General features: G+C 50.2%; 1 protein-coding gene across 1 annotated transcript in view; it reads left to right on the top strand.

The window, feature by feature from the left end:
- Positions 1-19,833, top strand: part of AP3B2 (adaptor related protein complex 3 beta 2 subunit) — a 36,844-nt gene that overhangs the window by 8,562 nt on the left and 8,449 nt on the right. Inside the window, exons 2-15 of the mRNA XM_018066506.1 lie at positions 634-709; positions 849-923; positions 1,207-1,302; positions 8,833-8,993; positions 9,239-9,305; positions 9,404-9,586; positions 9,713-9,996; positions 10,301-10,355; positions 10,697-10,768; positions 11,044-11,106; positions 11,465-11,597; positions 11,881-11,990; positions 13,089-13,265; positions 19,615-19,801. Coding sequence (XP_017921995.1) covers positions 634-709; positions 849-923; positions 1,207-1,302; positions 8,833-8,993; positions 9,239-9,305; positions 9,404-9,586; positions 9,713-9,996; positions 10,301-10,355; positions 10,697-10,768; positions 11,044-11,106; positions 11,465-11,597; positions 11,881-11,990; positions 13,089-13,265; positions 19,615-19,801 — 1,739 coding nt within the window. The remainder of the gene's footprint in view (positions 1-633; positions 710-848; positions 924-1,206; positions 1,303-8,832; positions 8,994-9,238; positions 9,306-9,403; positions 9,587-9,712; positions 9,997-10,300; positions 10,356-10,696; positions 10,769-11,043; positions 11,107-11,464; positions 11,598-11,880; positions 11,991-13,088; positions 13,266-19,614; positions 19,802-19,833) is intronic.

The following is a 19,833-nucleotide window of genomic DNA, read 5'->3' as shown; positions in this document are numbered from 1 at the left end:
TGACATTTAGATACTGGCTTGGAGACTAACATTATTCCCCTCCACCAAGTGCAAGGGGTTATTTATTTACATCATCGTTTACCCGGGACTTCCCAGGCAGTCCAGTAGTTAAGACTAAGCCTGCCAATGCAGGGAGTATGGGTTTGATTCCTGATTGGGGAGCTAAGATTTTACTTGCCTCTCAGCCGAAAACCAAACCTTAAGAGAGAAGCAATATTGCAGATGTTCCTTGGCTTGCAGGTGAGTCACTCCAGTTCTCACTATTCACAGTATTCTCCCTGCATCTCTCTCTTCACAGGGCCATCTTCTTAAAGCACGCCAGACGTATTGAGTTAGAGACCCACCCTCCTCCAGTATTAGCTCATTGTAATTACAACTGAAACAATTCTGTTTCCAAATAAGATTACATTCTGGGCACATTCTTTTTTGAGAGGATCACAGCTCAGCCCCGCAACATTGACTGACCCACATGCTTCTTCCCACCCTAAGTCGCCTGATCTGTATTTTACCACTTTCCTTTGTGGTCAAGTCCTGCCTTCCCTACCCAGGTCTCTTCTTTCTGTCTGAATCCTACTGATTGATAGCCCTGTCCCCACCGTTGTGCCCTCAGCTGACCTTTTGTGTCCCCACCAGCCACGATGACCTGAAGGCGATGCTGGACACCAACAAGGATTCACTCAAGCTGGAGGCCATGAAGAGAATTGTGGCGGTGAGGGGGGTCAGAGGGGATCCCTTGGGGGAGGAGCTTGCGGATCCACGAGCCCTCCTTGGCTGCTTGTGGACCTTCCCCCAGTGAGTGCTGGCATCCTCCCTTCTTGTTCTCCCCCTACCCTGACCCCACCACCTAGATGATTGCCCGGGGAAAGAACGCCTCAGACCTGTTCCCCGCCGTGGTGAAGAATGTGGCCTGTAAGAACATAGAGGTGAGCGCTACCAGGGAGGAGTCTCCCTCATCCACCTCCAGGAATAAACCGGAGCTAGTTGGGGATGAGAAAGGGGACAGCCCAGTCCCTGGAGGTCCAATCCGCTCAGAATGTCCCTGGTCCAGGAAAAGACCCCTCCCAGATGTCCCTGAATCAGACGTGGATCAGCATGATGGGGCCAGGGTACCCTGGATGCTTTCCCTGTGGACCGCAGCCACCCGGGGTGAGGACATCTCTCAGGACAGGGGCCCCAGTCCCTGCTGAGAAACCCCCTCTTCCCCAGGTGAAGAAGCTTGTCTACGTGTACCTGGTGCGCTACGCTGAGGAGCAGCAAGACCTAGCCCTGCTGTCTATCTCCACCTTCCAGCGTGGCCTGAAGGTCAGAGGTCTCCATTTGCCTCCCTGGGGTCTGGGCCTTGATGGGGCTGTATTGGAGGTGTGGACTTATTCACAACCTAAAAGTTGAGAATTAGGTTTCATTAGGTGGGCGTTTTTAGGACTTCAAGCCTAGGAGGCAGCATCTAAGTAACCCTGACAGAACTGCTCCAAGGAGGTGAGGGGAGGAGTCAGGTTATATAGAAGTTTTGCAACAAAGGGCAGGTGGTCTAACATCAAAAGACAGTTGTTAATGAAAGAAAACCAGATAACCCAGGTTAAGGAGTTTGGTGCTTTTCTGTGTGTGGGAAGATGCAAGAATCTGGGCTCACTGAAATCATTCCTTTGATATGCACCGCAGCTATCTGCGGCCAGTATCCTGTGTTTTCATATCCTGAGTTTCTCCGGGCTCACCATGGGAAGTGGCTGCAGTCTGATGACTGCTAGATGGCCGGTGTTCTTTCTTCCTGAGGTCCCTCAGGGATCACCAGCTCACTGTCCATGGGGGCTGCAATTGCTGATGACTGTGACATCCTTTGTTTGTCGATAGGGCAGGAAATAAATTCCGTTTGTCAAAGGAGTGGGCCCAGGGAGAGGCCTGAGTGCAGGGGTTGGGGGGTGGGCGTCAAGCTTTGGAGACCCTTTCCTACCTGGCTAAAGTCAGGAGAGTCAAAGGCGCCTGTGCTAATGGCTGCCTCAACTATGAATCACTTGAGCCCCTGACACTGGCCTTCACCCTACTGATGTAAAGGGATTGAGGCCCACAGCCAGGCAGAAGTCAGCCTTCTTAAGACAGAGTAATGTGTGGGGAGCCCGCTGACCTGGATTCCTCACCTCTGGATGTCAGAGCCTTGGCACTGGCTGGCTCACCTGGTTTGAGTATCTGCTAGGAACAATGGCTTTGGAACCTTTTCACCTGAAACTGGGTGAGGAGGACAAAAGGGTTTATTGGAAACAAATGAGCTCCATGGAGAGGAAAACCACAAAGCTCACCAAGCTGGAGAGCAGCCTCAGACGTGGAGACTGGGTTTGACAGTCTGCAGAGAGAACATAAAGACAAGACCATTCCATTTTCAATAAGGTTAGTACAGCCAATGATTCCTTGAAAGTAGGAAGAAGTTGATTATTCTGTTTAGCACCCGAAGAAATAATTGACTTGTCTTAGATGCCCCAGTGGATGTAAAATATCCACCTTTAAAGACCTGGATTGGGACTTCCCTGCTGGTCCAGTGGTTAAGACTCTGCCTTCCCAATGCAGGGGACATAGATTCGATCCCTGTACTAAAAGCTAAGATCCTGCATGCCCTATGGCGTGGCCTCAAAATTAAAAAAAAATATATATATATATATATATATATATTTTAAAGACCTGTATCACTTTTGTGGCAATAAAATGCTCTTTGAGGCAGGTAGAAACTGAATCACTTAAGGGAAGGGACAGTGGGAAGATTCAAGTCCTTTCATATGCAGTGGAGGCTGACCCCTCACAAACACACACACATTTAAACTGAATATTCTCATCTTGTGTATGTTAGATGCATGCATGATAATCTCCACTGGGTGCTTTTGTCGTTAGGATAAGGTATCTCCAGGGTAAAGAAGTCAGCATCACTATCTTTCTATTCTTTGTCCAATCAGACTCTCCAGCTCTGATTACAGCCATTAACTCCTCTAGTCTTTCCGCATGTTTAGTTCTAATTCCTGTGAGAGGGACATTGAAAGGTCTGGCTTATTTTTTCCTGTTCAGCTGATTCTGTAGGTTAGCTGAGCAGACTGAGAGTTGACTGCCCAAACTGGGGGTTCACCCCTGGTTCTTTCTGCTCTGGCCAGCAGGAGGTGATGGCAAAGTCTGCTCCTCTGAGGTGGGGCAGAAAGCCTGGGCATTTGCATCTACCATTCTTTCATTCAGCAAATACTTGGGTATCTCTGCTGCGGGAAGGGGGACCCCTTCCAGGGCCCGAAACTGGGCTCTTGTCTAACACTCAGAAGTGAATTGTCCGAGGAGACACACGTGCTGACAAAGCAAGAGACTTTATTGGGAAAGGGCACCCGGGTGGAGAGCAGTAGGGTGAGGGAACCCAGGGGAACAGCTCTGTCATATGGCTTGCAGTCTCGGGTTTTATGGTGATGGATTAGTTTCTGGGTTGTCTTTAGCCAGTCATTCTGACTCAAGAGTCCTTCCTGGTGGTGCACGCCTTGTTCAGCCAAGATGGATGCCAGAGAGAAGGATTCTGGGAGGTGGTCGGACAGGTGGTGTCTCCTTTTGACCTTTCCCGAACTCTTCTGGCCGGTGGAGGCTTATTAGTTCCCTGTTCCTTACCGGGACCTCCTGTCGTAAAACAACTCATGCAAATGGTTACTGTGGTGCCTGGCCAGGGTGGGGGGTTCCAATCAGCGTGCTTCCCCTAACATCTCTATGCCTCACACTGTGTTAGGGGTTTTTGTTTTAAATTTTTTGGCCGCACCGCAAGGCATGGGGGATCTTAGTTCCCCCATCAAGGATAGAGCCCTTGCCCCCTGCAGTGGAAACGAGGAGTCTTGACCACTGGACCACCAGGGAAGTCCTTGTGCTAGGTTATTTTCTAACAAGTCAAAACCATACGCTCTCTCTCTCAGATTGGTTTAATCGGGATTAAAATCGTTTTATGAGAACCATTCTGAAATTTTGGCACAAATTTTTACATTGACCTGAAGTTTCCACATTCTACCCTTTTTAGAAAACCAGAGCTCATTTAGTTCAATTCAGTGCAGTGATTTCTCTAGAACAATAGTCAGCAAACTTCTTCTGTATCCAGCCAGGTGATAGTAGTTTAGGCTGTGCGGACCATCTAGTCTCAACCGTCAACGACTCAGCTTTGCCCTTGTATTTTAATAGTATGAAAGCAGCGATAAGTGAGTGTGCATGACTGGGTTTGATTTCATATTTTAAAACATATTTGACTGTATCAAGTCTTAGTGGCAGCATATGGGATCTAGTTCCCTGACCAGGGATTGAACCCAGGCCCCCTGCATTGGGAGCTCAGAGTCTTAGCCACTGGACTACCAGGGAAGTCCCTGAATACATTTTTATTTATTAAAAAAGGCAGAAGACACATTTGGCTTGTGGACTGTAGTATGCCAACCTTTGCTCTAGAACATCTCTGACAGGTCATCTCCATCTTAAGACAACTACCACTGTTTTTCATTTTTGTTTTTATTGAAGTATAGACAATTCACAATGTTAAATTAGTTTCAGGTGTATAATACATTGATTCAACATTTTTGTGGCTCATACTCCATTTAAATGTATTTCAAAATATCAGCCATATCCCCTGTGCTGTACAATATATTCTTTTAGCTTTTTATTTTATACATAGTATTAATACTTTGTACCTTTTAATTCCCTACCCCATCTTGCTTCTCCACACCAACACCACCCCAACTCATAACAACTAGTTTGTTCTCTATGAGCCATTTCTGTTCTGTCATACTCATTCATTTAATGAAAACATACCCAGAATATATACCCAAGAGTGATATTGCTGGATCATATGAAAGTTCTGTTTTAGCTTTTTGAGGAACCTCCACACTGTTCTCCACAGTGGCTGTGCTAAGTTACATTCCCACCAAGAGTGTACAAGGGTTCCCTTTTTGCCACATCATCACCAACACTTTGAAGAAGGCAATGGCACCCCATTCCAGTACTCTTGCCTGGAAAATCCCATGGACGGAGGAGCCTGGTGGGCTGCAGTCCATGGGGTCCCTAAGAGTCAGACATGACTGAACAACTTCACTTTCAAATTTCACTTTCATGCTTTGGAGAAGGAAATGGCAACCCACTCCAGTGTTCTTGCCTGGAGAATCCCAGGGAAGGGGGAGCCTGGTGGGCTGCCATCTATGGGGTCGCACAGAGTCGAACACGACTGAAGCGACTTAGCAGCAGTAGCAGCAGCAGCACCAACACTTGTTATTTGTTATCTTTCTAAAGACAGCCATTCTGACAGATGTGAAGTGATTATAACTTTTAAAAAACCATTATACTGTGTTGAAACGTCTATCACCTTAATTTTTAAAAATTTGTATCAGATCCACCAAAGGCATAAAGAATATTATTCGTATGTGTGCATTTATTCTCTTACTACTTATTTATGTATTCCTAAATAATGTAGAATATTGTTAGAAACAGCATCTTATATGTGTTCCTCTAAAATTCACTTTCTTTTTGTTATTATTACTGTTTAGGGGGCTCTTCTGCACAATAGTACCAACCTTTTCTGTCAGCCCAGACTGAGATTGTTTGCTTTGCAGCCGGCTAATGTTGTTGACTCAGTTCTGACCGGGTGTCCCCATATCCTGTCTTTATGCAGTTGGTTCCTTGAATCCCCTGTGAGGCCCTTCTGTATTTCATTGTTTAGGTTTAGCACAAGATCTAAGCCAGGGTGGATCTGAATCTTGGTTTTGTCCTCCTGGTTTTATGTCTTCTTCTAAGATGTTGGGAGGTATTGAGGGGAGGAGGAGAAGGGGACGACAGAGGATGAGATGGCAGGATGGCATCACCAACTCAATGGACATGAGTTTGAGTAGACTCCGGGAGTTGGTAATGGACAGGGAGGCCTGGCATGCTGCGATTCATGGGGTTGCAAAGAGTCGGACACGACTGAGCAACTGAGCTGGAACTGGAACTAGAAGATGTTGATAAGCTATTCCAACCAGGGCAAGAGACTTATATCCCATGTATCATGTTTCCAGGTTGACACTGATATGCTAGTAAATCTTCCACAAGTATTGCATTTTACCAAACTGTGGATCCACCTAACTGCAGTCAGCTGGTATTTTCCCATCTTGTTAGGAAGGATCTCAACAGCAAAAAAAATTTAACACCTTCTATGTTGAAAGGGCTGTGGTTATCTAGAGATAAAATAGACATGAATTCTGCTCTTAAAATGCTTACGTAGTAAATGAAACAAAAGGCCTACATCAAAAATGGCAGTCTAGGAAATGCTATGAGAGACCCCCATGGTGCTTTGCTGATATCAAGATATATAGTATTAATATATGCCAGCCTAATTACCCTGGGTGTTCTTTGGAAAGAATGATGCTAAAACTGAAACTCCAGTACTTTGGCCACCTCATGCGAAGAGTTGACTCATTGGAAAAGACTCTGATGCTGGGAGGGATTGGGGGCAGGAGGAGAAGGAGACGACAGAGGATGAGATGGCTGGATGGCATCACCGACTCGATGGACATGAGTTTGAGTGAACTCCGGGAGATGGTGATGGACAGGGAGGCCTAGCGTGCTGCGATTCATGGGGTCACAAAGAGTCGGACATGACTGAGCAACTGAACTGAACTGAATTACCCTACTAAAAAGGAAAGGAGTTTTCTGGGCGGTAACTTCATGTTGAATCCATAATCATTTCCAAATGTTAAAAAAAAAAAAAGGAAAATAGGTTTTAGCAGTGGATGTGATATGACTTGACTCTAAGAAAATATAGACTCCTGCTTTTAAAATAAGCGCTTTGAAGAACTTCCCTGGGGGTTCAGTGTTTAAGATTCTGGACTCTCAATGCAGGGGGTCTGAGTTCCGTCCCACCTGAGGGAGATCCCGCATGCAGCAGCTAAGATGCCGTGCAACCAAATAAAAATAAAGTAAAATCATGGCTTCATAAGATATTTTAAAAGTAAATAAAGTGCTTTGAAATCACCTTTTCAAAAACCAGTTCTGGAATTTTAGCAAGGATCACCATCATTTTCATCTGTAATTCTGTGGCTCTCCTCTTTCCCTATTCTAGAAACTCACGGTAGCACCTACTCTTTAGTCTTCCAGGACCTCTTCCTTTGCCCACTGTCCTTCGAGACGAACAGTAATTTACATCTGCTGCTGCACTCATAATCTCATGATCACAGTACACTGTGTCTAAGGCTCTTCTCAGGTGTCTTGTTGTTCAGTTGCTCAGTCGTGTCCGACTCTTTGCAACCCCACAGACTGTAGCTTGCCAGGCTTCCCTGTCCTTCACCATCTCCCAGAGCTTGCTCAAACATGTCCATTGAGTCGGTGATGCCATCCAACCATTTCGTCCTCTGTCATCCCCTTCTCTTTCTGCCCTCAATCTTTCTCTGCATCAGGGTCTTTTCCAATAAGTTGGCCCTTCCCATCAGGTAGCCAGAGTATTGGAGCTTCAGCTTCAGCATCAGTCCTTCCAATGAATATTCAGGATTGATTTCCTTTGGGATTGACTGGTTTGATCTCCTTGCAGTGCCAGGGACTCTCAAGAGTCTTCTCCAACACCACAGTTCAAAAGTATCTATTCTTTGGTGCTCAGCCTTCTTTATGGTCCAACTCTCACATCTATACATGGCAACTGGAAAAACCATAGCTTTGACTATATGGACCTTTGTCAGTAAAGTAATGTCTCTGCTTTTTAATATGCTGTCTAGGTTTGTCATAGCGTTGTCATAAGTTTGTCAAATTTATGTCTAAGTTTGACATAGCTTTTGTCGTAGCTTTTCTTCTAAGGAGCAAGCATCTTTTAATTTCATGGCTGCAGTCACTATCTGCAATGATTTTGGAGCCCAAGAAAATAAAGTCTCTCACTGTTTCCATTGTTTCCCCATCTATTTGCCATGAAGCGATGGGACTGGATGCCATGATCTTAGTTTTTTGAATGTTGAGTTTTTAAGCCAGTTTTTTCACTCTCCTTTTTCACCATCATCAAGAGGCTCTTTAGTTCCTCTTTGCTTTCTGCCATAAGGGTGGTGGCATCTGCGTCTCTGAGGTTATTGATATTTCTCCTGGCAACTCTTGATTCCAGCTTGTGCTTCATCCAGCCCGGCATTTTGCTTGATGTGTTCTGTATACCAATTAAATAAGCAGGGTGACAATACTCAGCCTTGATGTGCTCCTTTCAGGGGTCTGTAGGATGCAATAGGTGCAAAGAGGAGGGGCTTATACACCTATTCTCTTTTAAACACATGGAGGAAGGGGAAGAAGAGCAGCTTTTGAGAGTTTGCAGGGAGAGAAGACTGAAAGGGTGACCTTTAAAAGAATATTTATTTTTCTGTGCTGGGTCTTAGTTGCAGCATGCAGAATCTAATTCTCCAACCAGGGATCAAACCTGGGCCCCCTGCATTGAGAGCAGAGTCTTCACCTCTGAACTACCAGAGAAGTCCCTGAAAGGATGAACTCTTGGGAAGGGAGAGCAGGTTGCATTTGCTGACAGTCTCCTCCACCATAAACACAAAGACACCCTCCTGGTCTGCAGACACTCCTAAGAAATGAGGTGCTTCAAGAATTTTAGGCATTCTGAAAGTCTGTCGCTCTCCCTGAAAGTGAAGCAGCCCAATGCCACATTCCACCAGATATCAGATTTCTGTTGCAGGGTTGAGTCAGTGCCCTCAGGCAGGGCCCCCCAGGCACCCAGCACCAGCACCTCATCTAGGCTCAAGACAGGAGACAGGGAAGCAAGAGTGGGTGGCAGCCAGGGACAGTGAGTTCCCCTCCCATCAGGGTGCCCGCTGCCCTCCCATGGCTCTGCCTCTGCCACCTCTGCCCTAGGACCCCAACCAGCTGATTCGCGCCAGTGCCCTTCGCGTCCTGTCTAGCATCCGTGTGCCCATCATCGTGCCCATCATGATGCTGGCCATCAAGGAAGCTGCCTCAGATATGTCTCCCTATGTGCGGAAAACAGCTGCCCACGCCATCCCTAAGCTATACAGGTATGCCCTAAGCCACTGCCCATCCCTGGCCTCTCCCACTTTTGAAGGCTGATTTTGTTGTTTGTTGTTTTTAAGTCTTTAGGTGGTTTAAGACAGTTTGGGGAACAGACAGAGAGGGAGGACGTTGGGAGCAGTGGCTCACACCTCTTGATGAATAGGGTTGCGGGGAGAAAGGGGAGCACATCTCCAGCCGGTATTGGGAAGGCTGGAGAGGAAGGAGGGGCAAACAACAGTTTCTCCCTCAGTTTGGATTCTGACCAGAAGGACCAGCTGATAGAGGTCATCGAGAAGCTTCTGGCTGACAAGACCACGGTGTGTATATGCACGCACAGAGGTGGGTGGTGGAAAGGTGCCAGGCGACCCCTTCTGTCCTTCCCCTTAATGCGCTTCTGCCTCTGTGGGTTCCCCAGCTGGTGGCGGGCAGCGTGGTGATGGCCTTCGAGGAGGTGTGCCCCGAGCGCATCGACCTGATCCACAAGAACTACCGGAAGCTCTGTAACCTGCTCATCGACGTGGAGGAGTGGGGCCAGGTGGTCATCATCAGCATGCTCACCCGCTATGCCCGCACGCAGTTCCTCAGCCCCACCCAGAACGTGAGTGGCCTGGACCCCCAGGCGCGACCGCGACCCATGCCCTAGCAGAGTGGGTAGGAGGGCTTCCAGGAGGAGGTGTCCCCTGCCCCACCCGCCTGTTCCCTACCCCTCCCACCCCACCCCCAGGAATCTCTGCTGGAGGAGAACTCTGAGAAAGCCTTCTATGGCTCCGAGGAGGATGAGGCCAAGGGCCCGGGGTCTGAGGAGGCAGCCTCCACAGCGCTGCCCACCCGGAAGCCCTACGTCATGGACCCCGACCACCGGCTGCTGCTGCGCAACACGAAGCCGCTCCTGCAGAGCCGCAGCGCCGCCGTGGTCATGGCCGTGGCGCAGCTTTACTTCCACCTGGCTCCCAAGGCAGAGGTGGGCGTCATCGCCAAGGCCCTCGTGCGCCTGCTGAGGAGCCACAGGTGCGTGCCCGCCCCGCCCACACCCCAACCCACCCCAGCCCCGCCCCGCCCACAACAACCACGCCACGCCCACGGCCCAGCCACGCCTGGAGGGGGGCCGCCTCTCCGCTTCCCCTAGCTAGAGTGCGGCGCCCTCCACCCCAGCCCACCGGCCCCTCCACGCTGACGCCAGTCCCGCCCTCCTCCCGCCTTCCCCGACACCCGCCCTCGCCTCCCTCCTCTGGGCCCACCTCCTTTCCCCGCCCGCACCTCCTGCCCTGGCCCTGGCCTAGGGACCGGGTTCCTCTGCTGCTCCTCTCCGCAGTGAAGTGCAGTACGTGGTGCTCCAGAACGTGGCCACCATGTCCATCAAGCGCCGGGTGAGCACGGGACCCAGGCCTGCCCTCGTGGTCCAACAGGTGGCTCTGCGGGGCAGGAGAGCTGGGGAAGGCAGAAGGGGATGCTACCTTGGTGGTGTGGAGCATGGGAGGGAGAGGCCCTAAATGCAGGTGGAGGTGCAGGACCCAGATCCCCAGGGTGGAAGCCCTGATGAAGGAAGATAGGGTCGGAGCTGAGGGGGAGGGAAGAGCTGACAGTGGAAGAGAGTGCAGGGGCAAGAAGGGAGCTGAGCCCTGGGTGGGGGAGGGTCGCGGGGAGGGGGCGCTCTGGAGGAGAAACAGCGCTGTGATGGCGCTCCCTGGGACCACCCCTCTCGTGCCAGGGTATGTTTGAGCCGTACCTGAAGAGCTTCTACATCAGGTCCACTGACCCCACCCAGATCAAGATCCTGAAGGTGAGTGACGGACAGCCATGCCTGTGGCCTTAATGAAGGGTTAAGGAAAGCACAGAGGGACTTCCCTGGTGGTCCAGTGGTTAAGAATATGCCTTGCAATTCAGGGGACACAGGTTTGAGCCCTGGTCAGAATACTAAGATCCCACATGCCACAGGGCAACTGAGCCTGCTGTGCCACAACTAAGACCTGATGCACCCAACTGAATAAATATGAAAACAAATGAGAGCGCAAAAAGCCCACTGGCACCCCCTGCCCCTTTTCTGCCTCCCTGCAGCTGGAAGTGTTGACTAACCTTGCCAATGAGACCAACATTCCTACTGTCCTCCGGGAATTCCAGGTACTGGCTAGGGACCAGCTTGTAGCCAGAGAAGCCCGTGAGAGTTGCCCTGTAGCTCCTTATGCCCAGTGAGAATCACCTTGGTGGGTTAAATCTTCTCTTTAGAACCCCAAATGGAGAAACTGTAATTTCACGTCCCTTCCCAATGCCTTCTGCCGGCTTTGGGTCAGGGAGTCACCGGGTAATGGATGAGGGTGTCATTCCTCTCCCCAGAGTTTAGTCTCTGGCATGTTCAGTCACTGAATGAGGGGTAACAGCTTTCCAGAAGGTCCCCCTCAAGTCTGCAGAGTCACTGCCACTGAGTCAAGTCTGAGGGATCACCACCTTCTGGGGCTCACTCTGTTGTGGCCTCCCGCAGACCTACATTCGCAGCATGGACAAGGACTTTGTGGCAGCCACCATCCAGGCCATTGGGCGCTGCGCAACTAACATAGGCCGAGTCCGCGACACTTGCCTCAACGGCCTGGTGCAGCTGCTGTCCAACCGTGATGGTCAGTGTTTGTCTGTCTGCATGTCCAGCTCTGATGACTAGTGGGTGCTGCCTGCATGTCTGACAGGTATTCTCCAGCAGGTATTCTCCTGTCTGGCCAGTGACAATTCGTGTTCATCAGTCCATCGGCCTCTGTTTGTATCCTTGTACCCCTGCCTCTCCGAGCGCCACTGTAGAAGTACAGGAGGTTGAGGAGTGAAGCCAAGGGCCTGGGGGCATTGCAGGTGTGTCTGCCCATTGTGTGTAGCCATCTGACTGTCCTGGGCTCATTTCCTGTTCCACAGAGCTTGTGGTTGCAGAGTCAGTGGTGGTCATCAAGAAGCTGCTGCAAATGCAGCCAGCCCAGCATGGAGAGATCATCAAACACTTGGCGAAGCTCACAGACAACATCCAGGTGAGGGGGTGACCCCACTGGCTTCCCCAACCCAGGATCCTCCCTGTGATTTTAAGACCCTGTAATTAGGGACTTCCCTGGTGGTCCAGTGGTTAAGAATCTGGCTTGCAAGGCAGGGGACCCGGGTTTGATCCCTGGTTGGGGAACTAAGGTCCTACATTCCAAGGGGCAACTAACTCCGTTCACCACAACTAATCAGCCTGTGCCCTGCAACAAAAGATCCTGCAAGATGCAAGCAAAGATCTCGCATGCCGCAATTAAAGGCCCAATGCAGCCAAATGAACTTTTAAAAAAAAGATCCTCTAATTAAACTGGCCTTAATAAAAATCAGAAAGAAAAAGAAGAAAATCGGGCATCCCTAGTGGGGCAGACAGTAAAGAATCCACCTGCAATGCAGGTTCAAGCCAGGTTCGATCCCTGGGTGGAGAAGATCCCCTGGAGAAGAGAATGGCTACCCACTCCAGTATTCTTGCCTGGAGAATTCTATGGACAGAGGAGCCTGGCAGGCTATAGACCATGGGGTTTCAAAGAGTTCAGACACGACTGAGTGATTAACACTTCCACTTTTTAAATAAAAAAATCTTCCAAACCATTCCTACAGGAAGGTCTTTGGGTGGGAGAAGGGGAAAGATGAGACCATGTGACCCTGGTTTGCCTTCCCTTTGGGGACCCCTTGCTGAGCTCCAGCCTGGTGCACATTCACATTTTCTCTAAAGCTCTGGTTCAGGGTGGCTGGTTGACATGCGTGTGTTTTTGTGTTGCGTTGCCAAGTTGAAACATTCAGACAAGGCATTCCTGAAGATTCAGGAAGGATAACATGGCCAGAAAGCATCAAGGGTACAGTGGATCCAGAAAGCCAGTCTTTTATATCAAACTGTGACTAAACTTCCAAGGCTCTGTGTGTGCTCTTGAAACCCTGGGGAAGAGGGGAGATGCTGCCTGAGAAATGCCCACCTAGTATTTTCTCTCCCACCACCTCCCACTCCCATTCCTAGAGAAGCGAGCACAGACGGGAGGAGTGCTGGCTCCCTTGCAGGCCACATGCCCAGCCTCATTCCCACACCCACCCCAGTCCTGACTCCTCTCCCACCCACACAGGTGCCCATGGCCCGAGCCAGCATCCTGTGGCTCATCGGCGAGTACTGTGAGCACGTCCCCAGGATTGCACCAGACGTCCTGAGAAAGATGGCCAAATCCTTCACTGCTGAGGAGGACATTGTCAAGCTGCAGGTCATCAACCTGGCAGCCAAGCTCTACCTGACCAACTCAAAGCAGGTACTGATTGAGAGATGCCCCTCAAAGCCCTCTGGGCCCCAGAAACGGCCCAGGTGGTGTTCTGTGGGTTCTCACCAGGTAGGCATGAACTTGAGTACCTCTTTATTTTTGTCAGTTTTTTCATTTTGTATTTTCATTAATGTTCATTGGAGTATAGTTGATACAGTGTCATGTTCGTTTCTGCTGTACAGCACAGTGATTCAGTTATACATATATCAGCACCTCGTTCAGGACAGGTGGCTGGTCTGCCCATGTAACCCAGTGTTCCCCAGAGTCCACGACTACTCTGGAGGCCCAAGGGCCCAGTAGAGATAGTGGCCATGTTGAAGAGACTCTTCAGTGGGGCTGTGACTTCCAGTCTGCCAGTGGGAGTGTCCCTACTTGCTGCCTTCGGGATGCTGGGGCCAGAGGGAGGGACCTGCAGTGACAGGCTTTGATGGGAGACCACATGTCCCAGGAGACGTGGTCTGTCCTCCTGCCAAAGCTTGGTGATGCTTTACCAGGCTATGCCAGTGACAAGAGGGCACAAGCCTGGGTGGTATTGGTGGTCATCGTCATTCCCGTGGTGAAATATTATGAGAGGCACCGTAGCCAAGAACACGGCTCAGCTAAGCTGTAATAGCAGGATATTAACAGCCTCTTGAGTGTCCAGTATCCTCTGAGATGGTCCCAGGAGACGTTTCTATGAGTCAAGTGTAACGTGCCAGAGCTCTTCAAGGTGCTAGGAAACCAGGCGCCATGATGGTTCCCATGCTCCCTGCTCTGCTCAGTCAGGCGAGGCAGGGGTTGGCAAAACCACCGCCCATAGTCCAAACCTGGCCTGCTGCCTGTTGTTGTAAATAAACCTTTACTGGGCTACAGCCACGTTCATTCATTTGTTTACCGTCTATGGATGTTGTAGCTGCAGTAGAGTCCATATGGCCTGCAAATCCTAAAATAGACCCTCGGCCTTTTGTAGAAACGATTTGGCAACCCTCAGAGCAAGCAAAGCATGTGGGCCATCCCTGGAGGTGGCGACATCTCTGCTGGCCTGAAGGTGGCCTCCTTGCCATCCCGTGGAGTCTTTGGATGGTGGTGTTTGTGCATCTTCTGTGACCCACGGTGGACAGGGTGGGCCCCAGGGCCTCCAGCTGAGGGGCAGGGCTGTCACACGTGGGGCCTCTTGTCAGGAGCTAGGATGGACAGGGGTCGTGTGGAAGCTGTGAGGGGCTGGGTCTGTGGGTGTCAGTATTGTGGGAGAAGCAGATTAGAGACAAGTTAGAGGGAAAGGCACCATGGGGAAGCCTTGGAACAAATATCTGTGCGCCTCCTTTATGCAAACAGCAGAAAAGAGCAGGTGGGAGGAAGGTCTGAAGAGATGAAGCAGGCTAGGTGGGTGGCTGCTGGGTAGAGGGGGTGTCTGAAAAGCTCAGTACCACACCAGAGCCCTGAGCCCCAGCATAGTGATTCAGCATGTTTGCCCACGTGGCCCTTCCCTAAGTTGTCCCTGTTAGCTTCTTGTGCATTTATTTATGACCATAATTAACATACATTTCCCAAGTGCCTACTGTGCCTGGCACTGAGCTATGTCCTTGGGTGATGACAAGGAGCGAGACATGTTACTGGCCTTCAGGTGCTCACAGCCAAGTAGAGGAAACAGCACAAAATGCAGAGCAGTAAGGGCTGCAGTCAGTCTTCCCTGGTGGCTCAGATGGTAAAGAACCCGCTTGGCAATGCCGGAGACATGAGTTCGATCCCTGGGTCAGGAAGAAAGCCTGGAGATGGAAATGGCAACCCACTCCAGGATTCTTCCCTGGGAAATCCCATGGACAGAGGAGCCTGGCAGGCTACAGTCCATGGGGTCACAGAGTCGGACACAACTTAGTGACTAAAGAACAACAACAAAGGGTATAGTCAGAATTGGCACAGTGAACCATGGGTACAGATGGCTTAACCCCTCTCCTAGGCAGGACAGGGGGTCCCGGTCCCCATCAGGCCACTCTGAGTAGGCTGTTCAGACAGATGGACCCTCCACACACCCTTCATCCTAAGGCCAGTCCTTCAAGGCACAAGCTCTTTAGAATGGTTCTTGGACTCAGTAAAGAGAGCTTTCCTCCTTCCTACCTTCCCTGTCTTTCTCTTTTCTTCTTTCTCAGCCTGTGCTGAGAGTGGTGGAGAATAGGAATTCTCTGTACTCCAGGAGGGAAGTGTTTGCATGTGCCTAGGGCCATCCTTGCAAAAGAGCAGGGAAGCTCCCTTCTTCCCAGTAAGAGGGTGATGTGCTCGACCTGCCACAAGGCCACAGCAATCCCAGCCACTGCCCCCTCCCCAACATGCTGACCCCCCACTGCATGCCAGACTCTGGCCCAGGCTGAGTTAAGGAGATGACGGATGAGCTCTGCCCTTCTGTGGCTGAGCAGATAACCAGAGGGTCTAACAGAAGACGCACTGGCAGAGGTCTTGGAGTGGCAGGATTAGTGAAGGTGACCATTACAGCCACTTCGGGCAACTGCCTGCTTGAATGCTTTTGGTAGGTAGGTTTGCTTTTGTTTGCTTGATGAGATACCTGGGAGGAGGGTCTGCTTAGGTCGTGGTGGGAGCTAAAATCTGGCTTCTAGAGTGAGTGGAAGAGTCTGACAAGTTCTGCATTATTATTATTTTTTAGTTAATAAATTCTTTGATATCATAAAAATGATGTATGTTCATCATAAAATGTTTGGAAAATCCAGAGAAATATTATAGGTTAAATATTTAAATTAGCTATAGGTCTACCACTTAGGAAAAACTAGCATTGGTTTTATATTTTCTTAGGTTTTTTTTCTTGCAATTTGGTTTCTAGATATAATCATCCAGAAGTTGTACACTGGTACCTTGTTCAATACATTAATCTTTTTGTTTCTATTTCCTCATAATGCCTTATATTTAGAAAGTTGTTTCCTTGTTCACATATCAATTAAAATTTTCATGCATAATTTCCTCCAGACTTTTTTTTTTCTATTTTTAATCCATTGTATTGGTTTTCTAGTGCTGTGTAATAAATTACCACAAACTTAGTAGGCCAAAACAACATGTTTACTTTCTATTTCCATGGATCAAGAATCCAGGTGTGGCCTAGCTGGGTCTCGTATGTGTATGTGTGCGTGCACACAGTCAGTTGTGTCCGACTCTTTTTGCAACCACATGAACTGTAGCCCACCGGGCTCCTTTGTCTATGGAATTCTCCAGGCAAGAATACTGGAATGGCTTGCCATTTCCTCTTCCAGGGGATGATCTCAAGCCAGGGTTCGAACCCACATCTCTTAAATCTCCTGCATTGACAGGTGGGTTCTTTATCACTAGTGCCACCTGGGTTGGGTCTTACACAAGGCCTTACTTATAGCTGAGGAACTGGTCAAGTTGGGGTTCTCATCTGGAGGCTGTATTGGGCAAGCATTCATATCCAGTTTTGCTTGCCTGATGGTAGGACTGTGGCCCTGGCTTCTCGCTGGTTGTCAGCTGGAGACCATCCTCATCTCCCTGCCACATGGTCTCCGAACATAGCTGCCTGCTTCTTCAGAGCCGCAAGGGATAAAAGTGTCTAGAGCCAGTCTGCTAGCAAAACTGGAGCTGAATGTATGGAAACAGTCATGGGGTTATATGGTGCCCCTGGTCACTTCTGCCATATTCTGTTGGTCAGAATCCCATTTTCGGTCACGCCCACCCTCGGGAGGGGAGCAAGACTGGGCTTCAGGAGGTGGGATAGTGGGACGGGACCTGGGCATCTGTCCTCCACATCCATCTAGAGCTTATTTTCATGTAGCATGTCAGGTGTGAATGTATTTTAATTCCTTTTCTTTTTTGGAGAGCTAGTTTCCCTAGCATGATTTAACAGGTGTTTGCAAGGTAGCAGGTATGTTGGCATAGGTTCTTTTTTTAAAAACAATTTTGCTTCTTTCTTTATGTCTGTGTTGGATCTTTGTTGCTGTGAGGACTTTTCTCCAGTTGTGATGAGTGCTCTGGTTGCGGTGCGCAGTCTTCTCCTTGCTGTGACTTTTCTTGTTGGGGAACACAGGCTCTAGGCACACGAGCTCTAGCAGCTGCGGCTCCCAGGCTCTAGAGCACAGGTTCAGGAGTTGTGGCGCACGAGCTTAGTTGCTCTGTGGTGTGTAGGATCTTCCCAGAGCAGGGATCGAACCCAAGATTCCTGCATTGGCAGGCGGATTCTTTACCACTGGCCACTGGGGAAGTCCTGGCATAGGTTCCCCACTTAAAATTCTTCCGGGCAGCTGGAGCCTTTGGGTTCAACTGGGAGCTTTGTTCAGTTCTTTGTGCACTGGAGCTTGTGTCAGAGGCCTTCTTAAACAGCCTGTGATTCTTGTGCATAGTGACTAGGCAAGGCAGGTGTCCTGGGGCTGCAGACTGGATGCAATAACCCCTGGAGAATGGGTCCTCAGTACAGAGCAGGGTAATGAACTATAGGCAAATCCTGCAGTGTTGAGGTGGAGGGACCAGCCCCTTCTTGGGTTGGTTGTTGACGGGCAGTTAAGGCTGTGGACAGATGGATTGAAACCTTGAACTCTTCTTTCCAGAATTAGGCAAGGACTTGAGGGGAGGGAGAGAGGGTCTATGATCGGCCAGCTGGGAAATCCATAGAGTTGGATCACTAGCTGCTTGACAACAGTCAGTGTGGATGAGGACATCTGGTAGCCTTGGCACGCGGGGTGGTGTCTGGTCAAGGAGAGACAGGTCTACAATGAAGTCCATTTTGATGGGGGCATCCTAGGGAAGTGTGGGGTTTGGAGTACTTACCTGTGATGGGAACAGTATCGCAGGCGGTACTGTGCTGAAAGGGTCTGAGCTGAACATGAGGCCGCCGAAGCCCCTGTTGTAGAAGTGGAGTCTCAGCAGCTCTCTAGAGTTTTGTCACAGCAGCTACTCTGATTCTGGGCCAGCATCTTGCTGATGGCCCTGCCAGATTACCTGGCTCAGCTGTGTCCAAGGCTGGATGTAACACCGTGTAACCAGAACGTCAGGAAGACCAGAGTTGGTTTGCTGGTCCCATCCCTCAGAGTATCCCCAGATACTCTGGCCGTGGTGACACGGGATGCACATACTTGGTGGATTTCGATCGTCTTTGCGATAGGGATGGAGACCTGGATGGGGTCAGCCGCAGAGGGTAGGCGGTGGGAGGGACAGGTAAACAGAGTGCCGGGTCCAGGCCCTCTATTTACTCTTGGGCCGGTCCAGGCCCGGGTGCAGCACTGACTGGCTCCTGAACCCACGAAATGCCACTTAGTGATTCTGATTTTCCTCTGGAAATGGGGGCTGTGGAGATTCCGCGAGGCAGTGAAAGGCCCCACCAGCACAGTAGTGGGCACTAGGAGGCGCTCCATAAGTGGTGGCTACCACTGTCATTTTGTGAAGATAGGAGCAGGCCAGAAGTTGAGGTTTGGGGTCCTGGGCTCTGGCTCCCTTGACTGCAGACTGTGAGCCCCATGTTTACTTCAGCAGACCCTAAAGTGGCTGCAGTTTGCTCCAATCTCATTAGAACCTTCCAGCAGGGGATTATGGCCTCTGAAACCCCTGGGCCGCCCAGGTTCTACTCTGTGGGTCCATGGGGTATGCGGACAGCCCCTGCCAAGGGGATTCCTCTGTGTCCCCCTTTCCCTTTTTGTCATCTGGTTTCCCCTGGGTGATGGAGTCTAGGAACGGTGAGGTCTTGAAACCTGTTCCAGAACTCAGGGTGGAGAGGTTGGCTCAACCTGGACTAGTGAGTTAGGAGTGGGCTGAAGGCAGTGGGGACCACAAACCTGAGGAAGAATGGCCTCCTCAGGGCTAAGAGGCAGGGTTCCAAAAGGGCAGCCTCCTGTCTTGGCCAAGGCAATTGTCAGTGTCAGGGTCAGGGGTCAGGGCTAGGGAGGTGAGGGAAAATGTAGGTCTGACACAATGGAGGAAAGTGAAAGTGTTTGTCTTCAGTCATGTCTGACCCTTTGTGGTCCCATGGACTGTAGCCCACCAGGCTCCTCTGTCCATGAGGCAAGAATACTGCAGTGGTAGCCATTCCCTTCTCCAGGGGATCTTCCCAACCCAGTTCTCCTGCTTTGCAGGCGGATTCTTTACCATCTGAGCCACCAGGGAAGCCCTGACAGGGTGACACAATGGTGGGGCTGGAGGGAAAGGTGGGTGGAGGCAGCAGTGCTTGGAGCTGTTGGCTTAAAGAATCTGGTTCTGGGACTTCCCTGGGGGCACAGGTTTGATCCATGGTTAGGGAATTAAGATCCTGCATGTTACAGGACATGGGCAAAGGAAAAAGAAAAAAAAAGAATCTGGTTGGTCACCTCCTGTGTCCCCACCCTCTGTGATGGCTGCTGACTCACCTCTCATGTCCCAGACCAAGCTGCTGACCCAGTACGTGCTGAGCCTGGCCAAGTATGACCAGAACTACGATATCCGTGACCGAGCGCGCTTCACCCGGCAGCTCATTGTCCCTTCGGAGCAGGGCGGGGCTCTCAGCCGCCATGCCAAGAAGCTCTTCCTGGCACCCAAACCAGCTCCAGTCTTGGAGTCGTCCTTCAAAGGTGGGAGCTGAAATCAAGAGGAGCCTTCCTGG

The sequence above is a fragment of the Capra hircus genome, chromosome 21 (assembly GCF_001704415.2).
Source record: "Capra hircus breed San Clemente chromosome 21, ASM170441v1, whole genome shotgun sequence".
Taxonomy (NCBI): domain Eukaryota; kingdom Metazoa; phylum Chordata; class Mammalia; order Artiodactyla; family Bovidae; genus Capra; species Capra hircus.
Note: the sequence above shows the minus strand (reverse complement) of the source record. Positions and strands in the feature narration are given on the sequence as shown.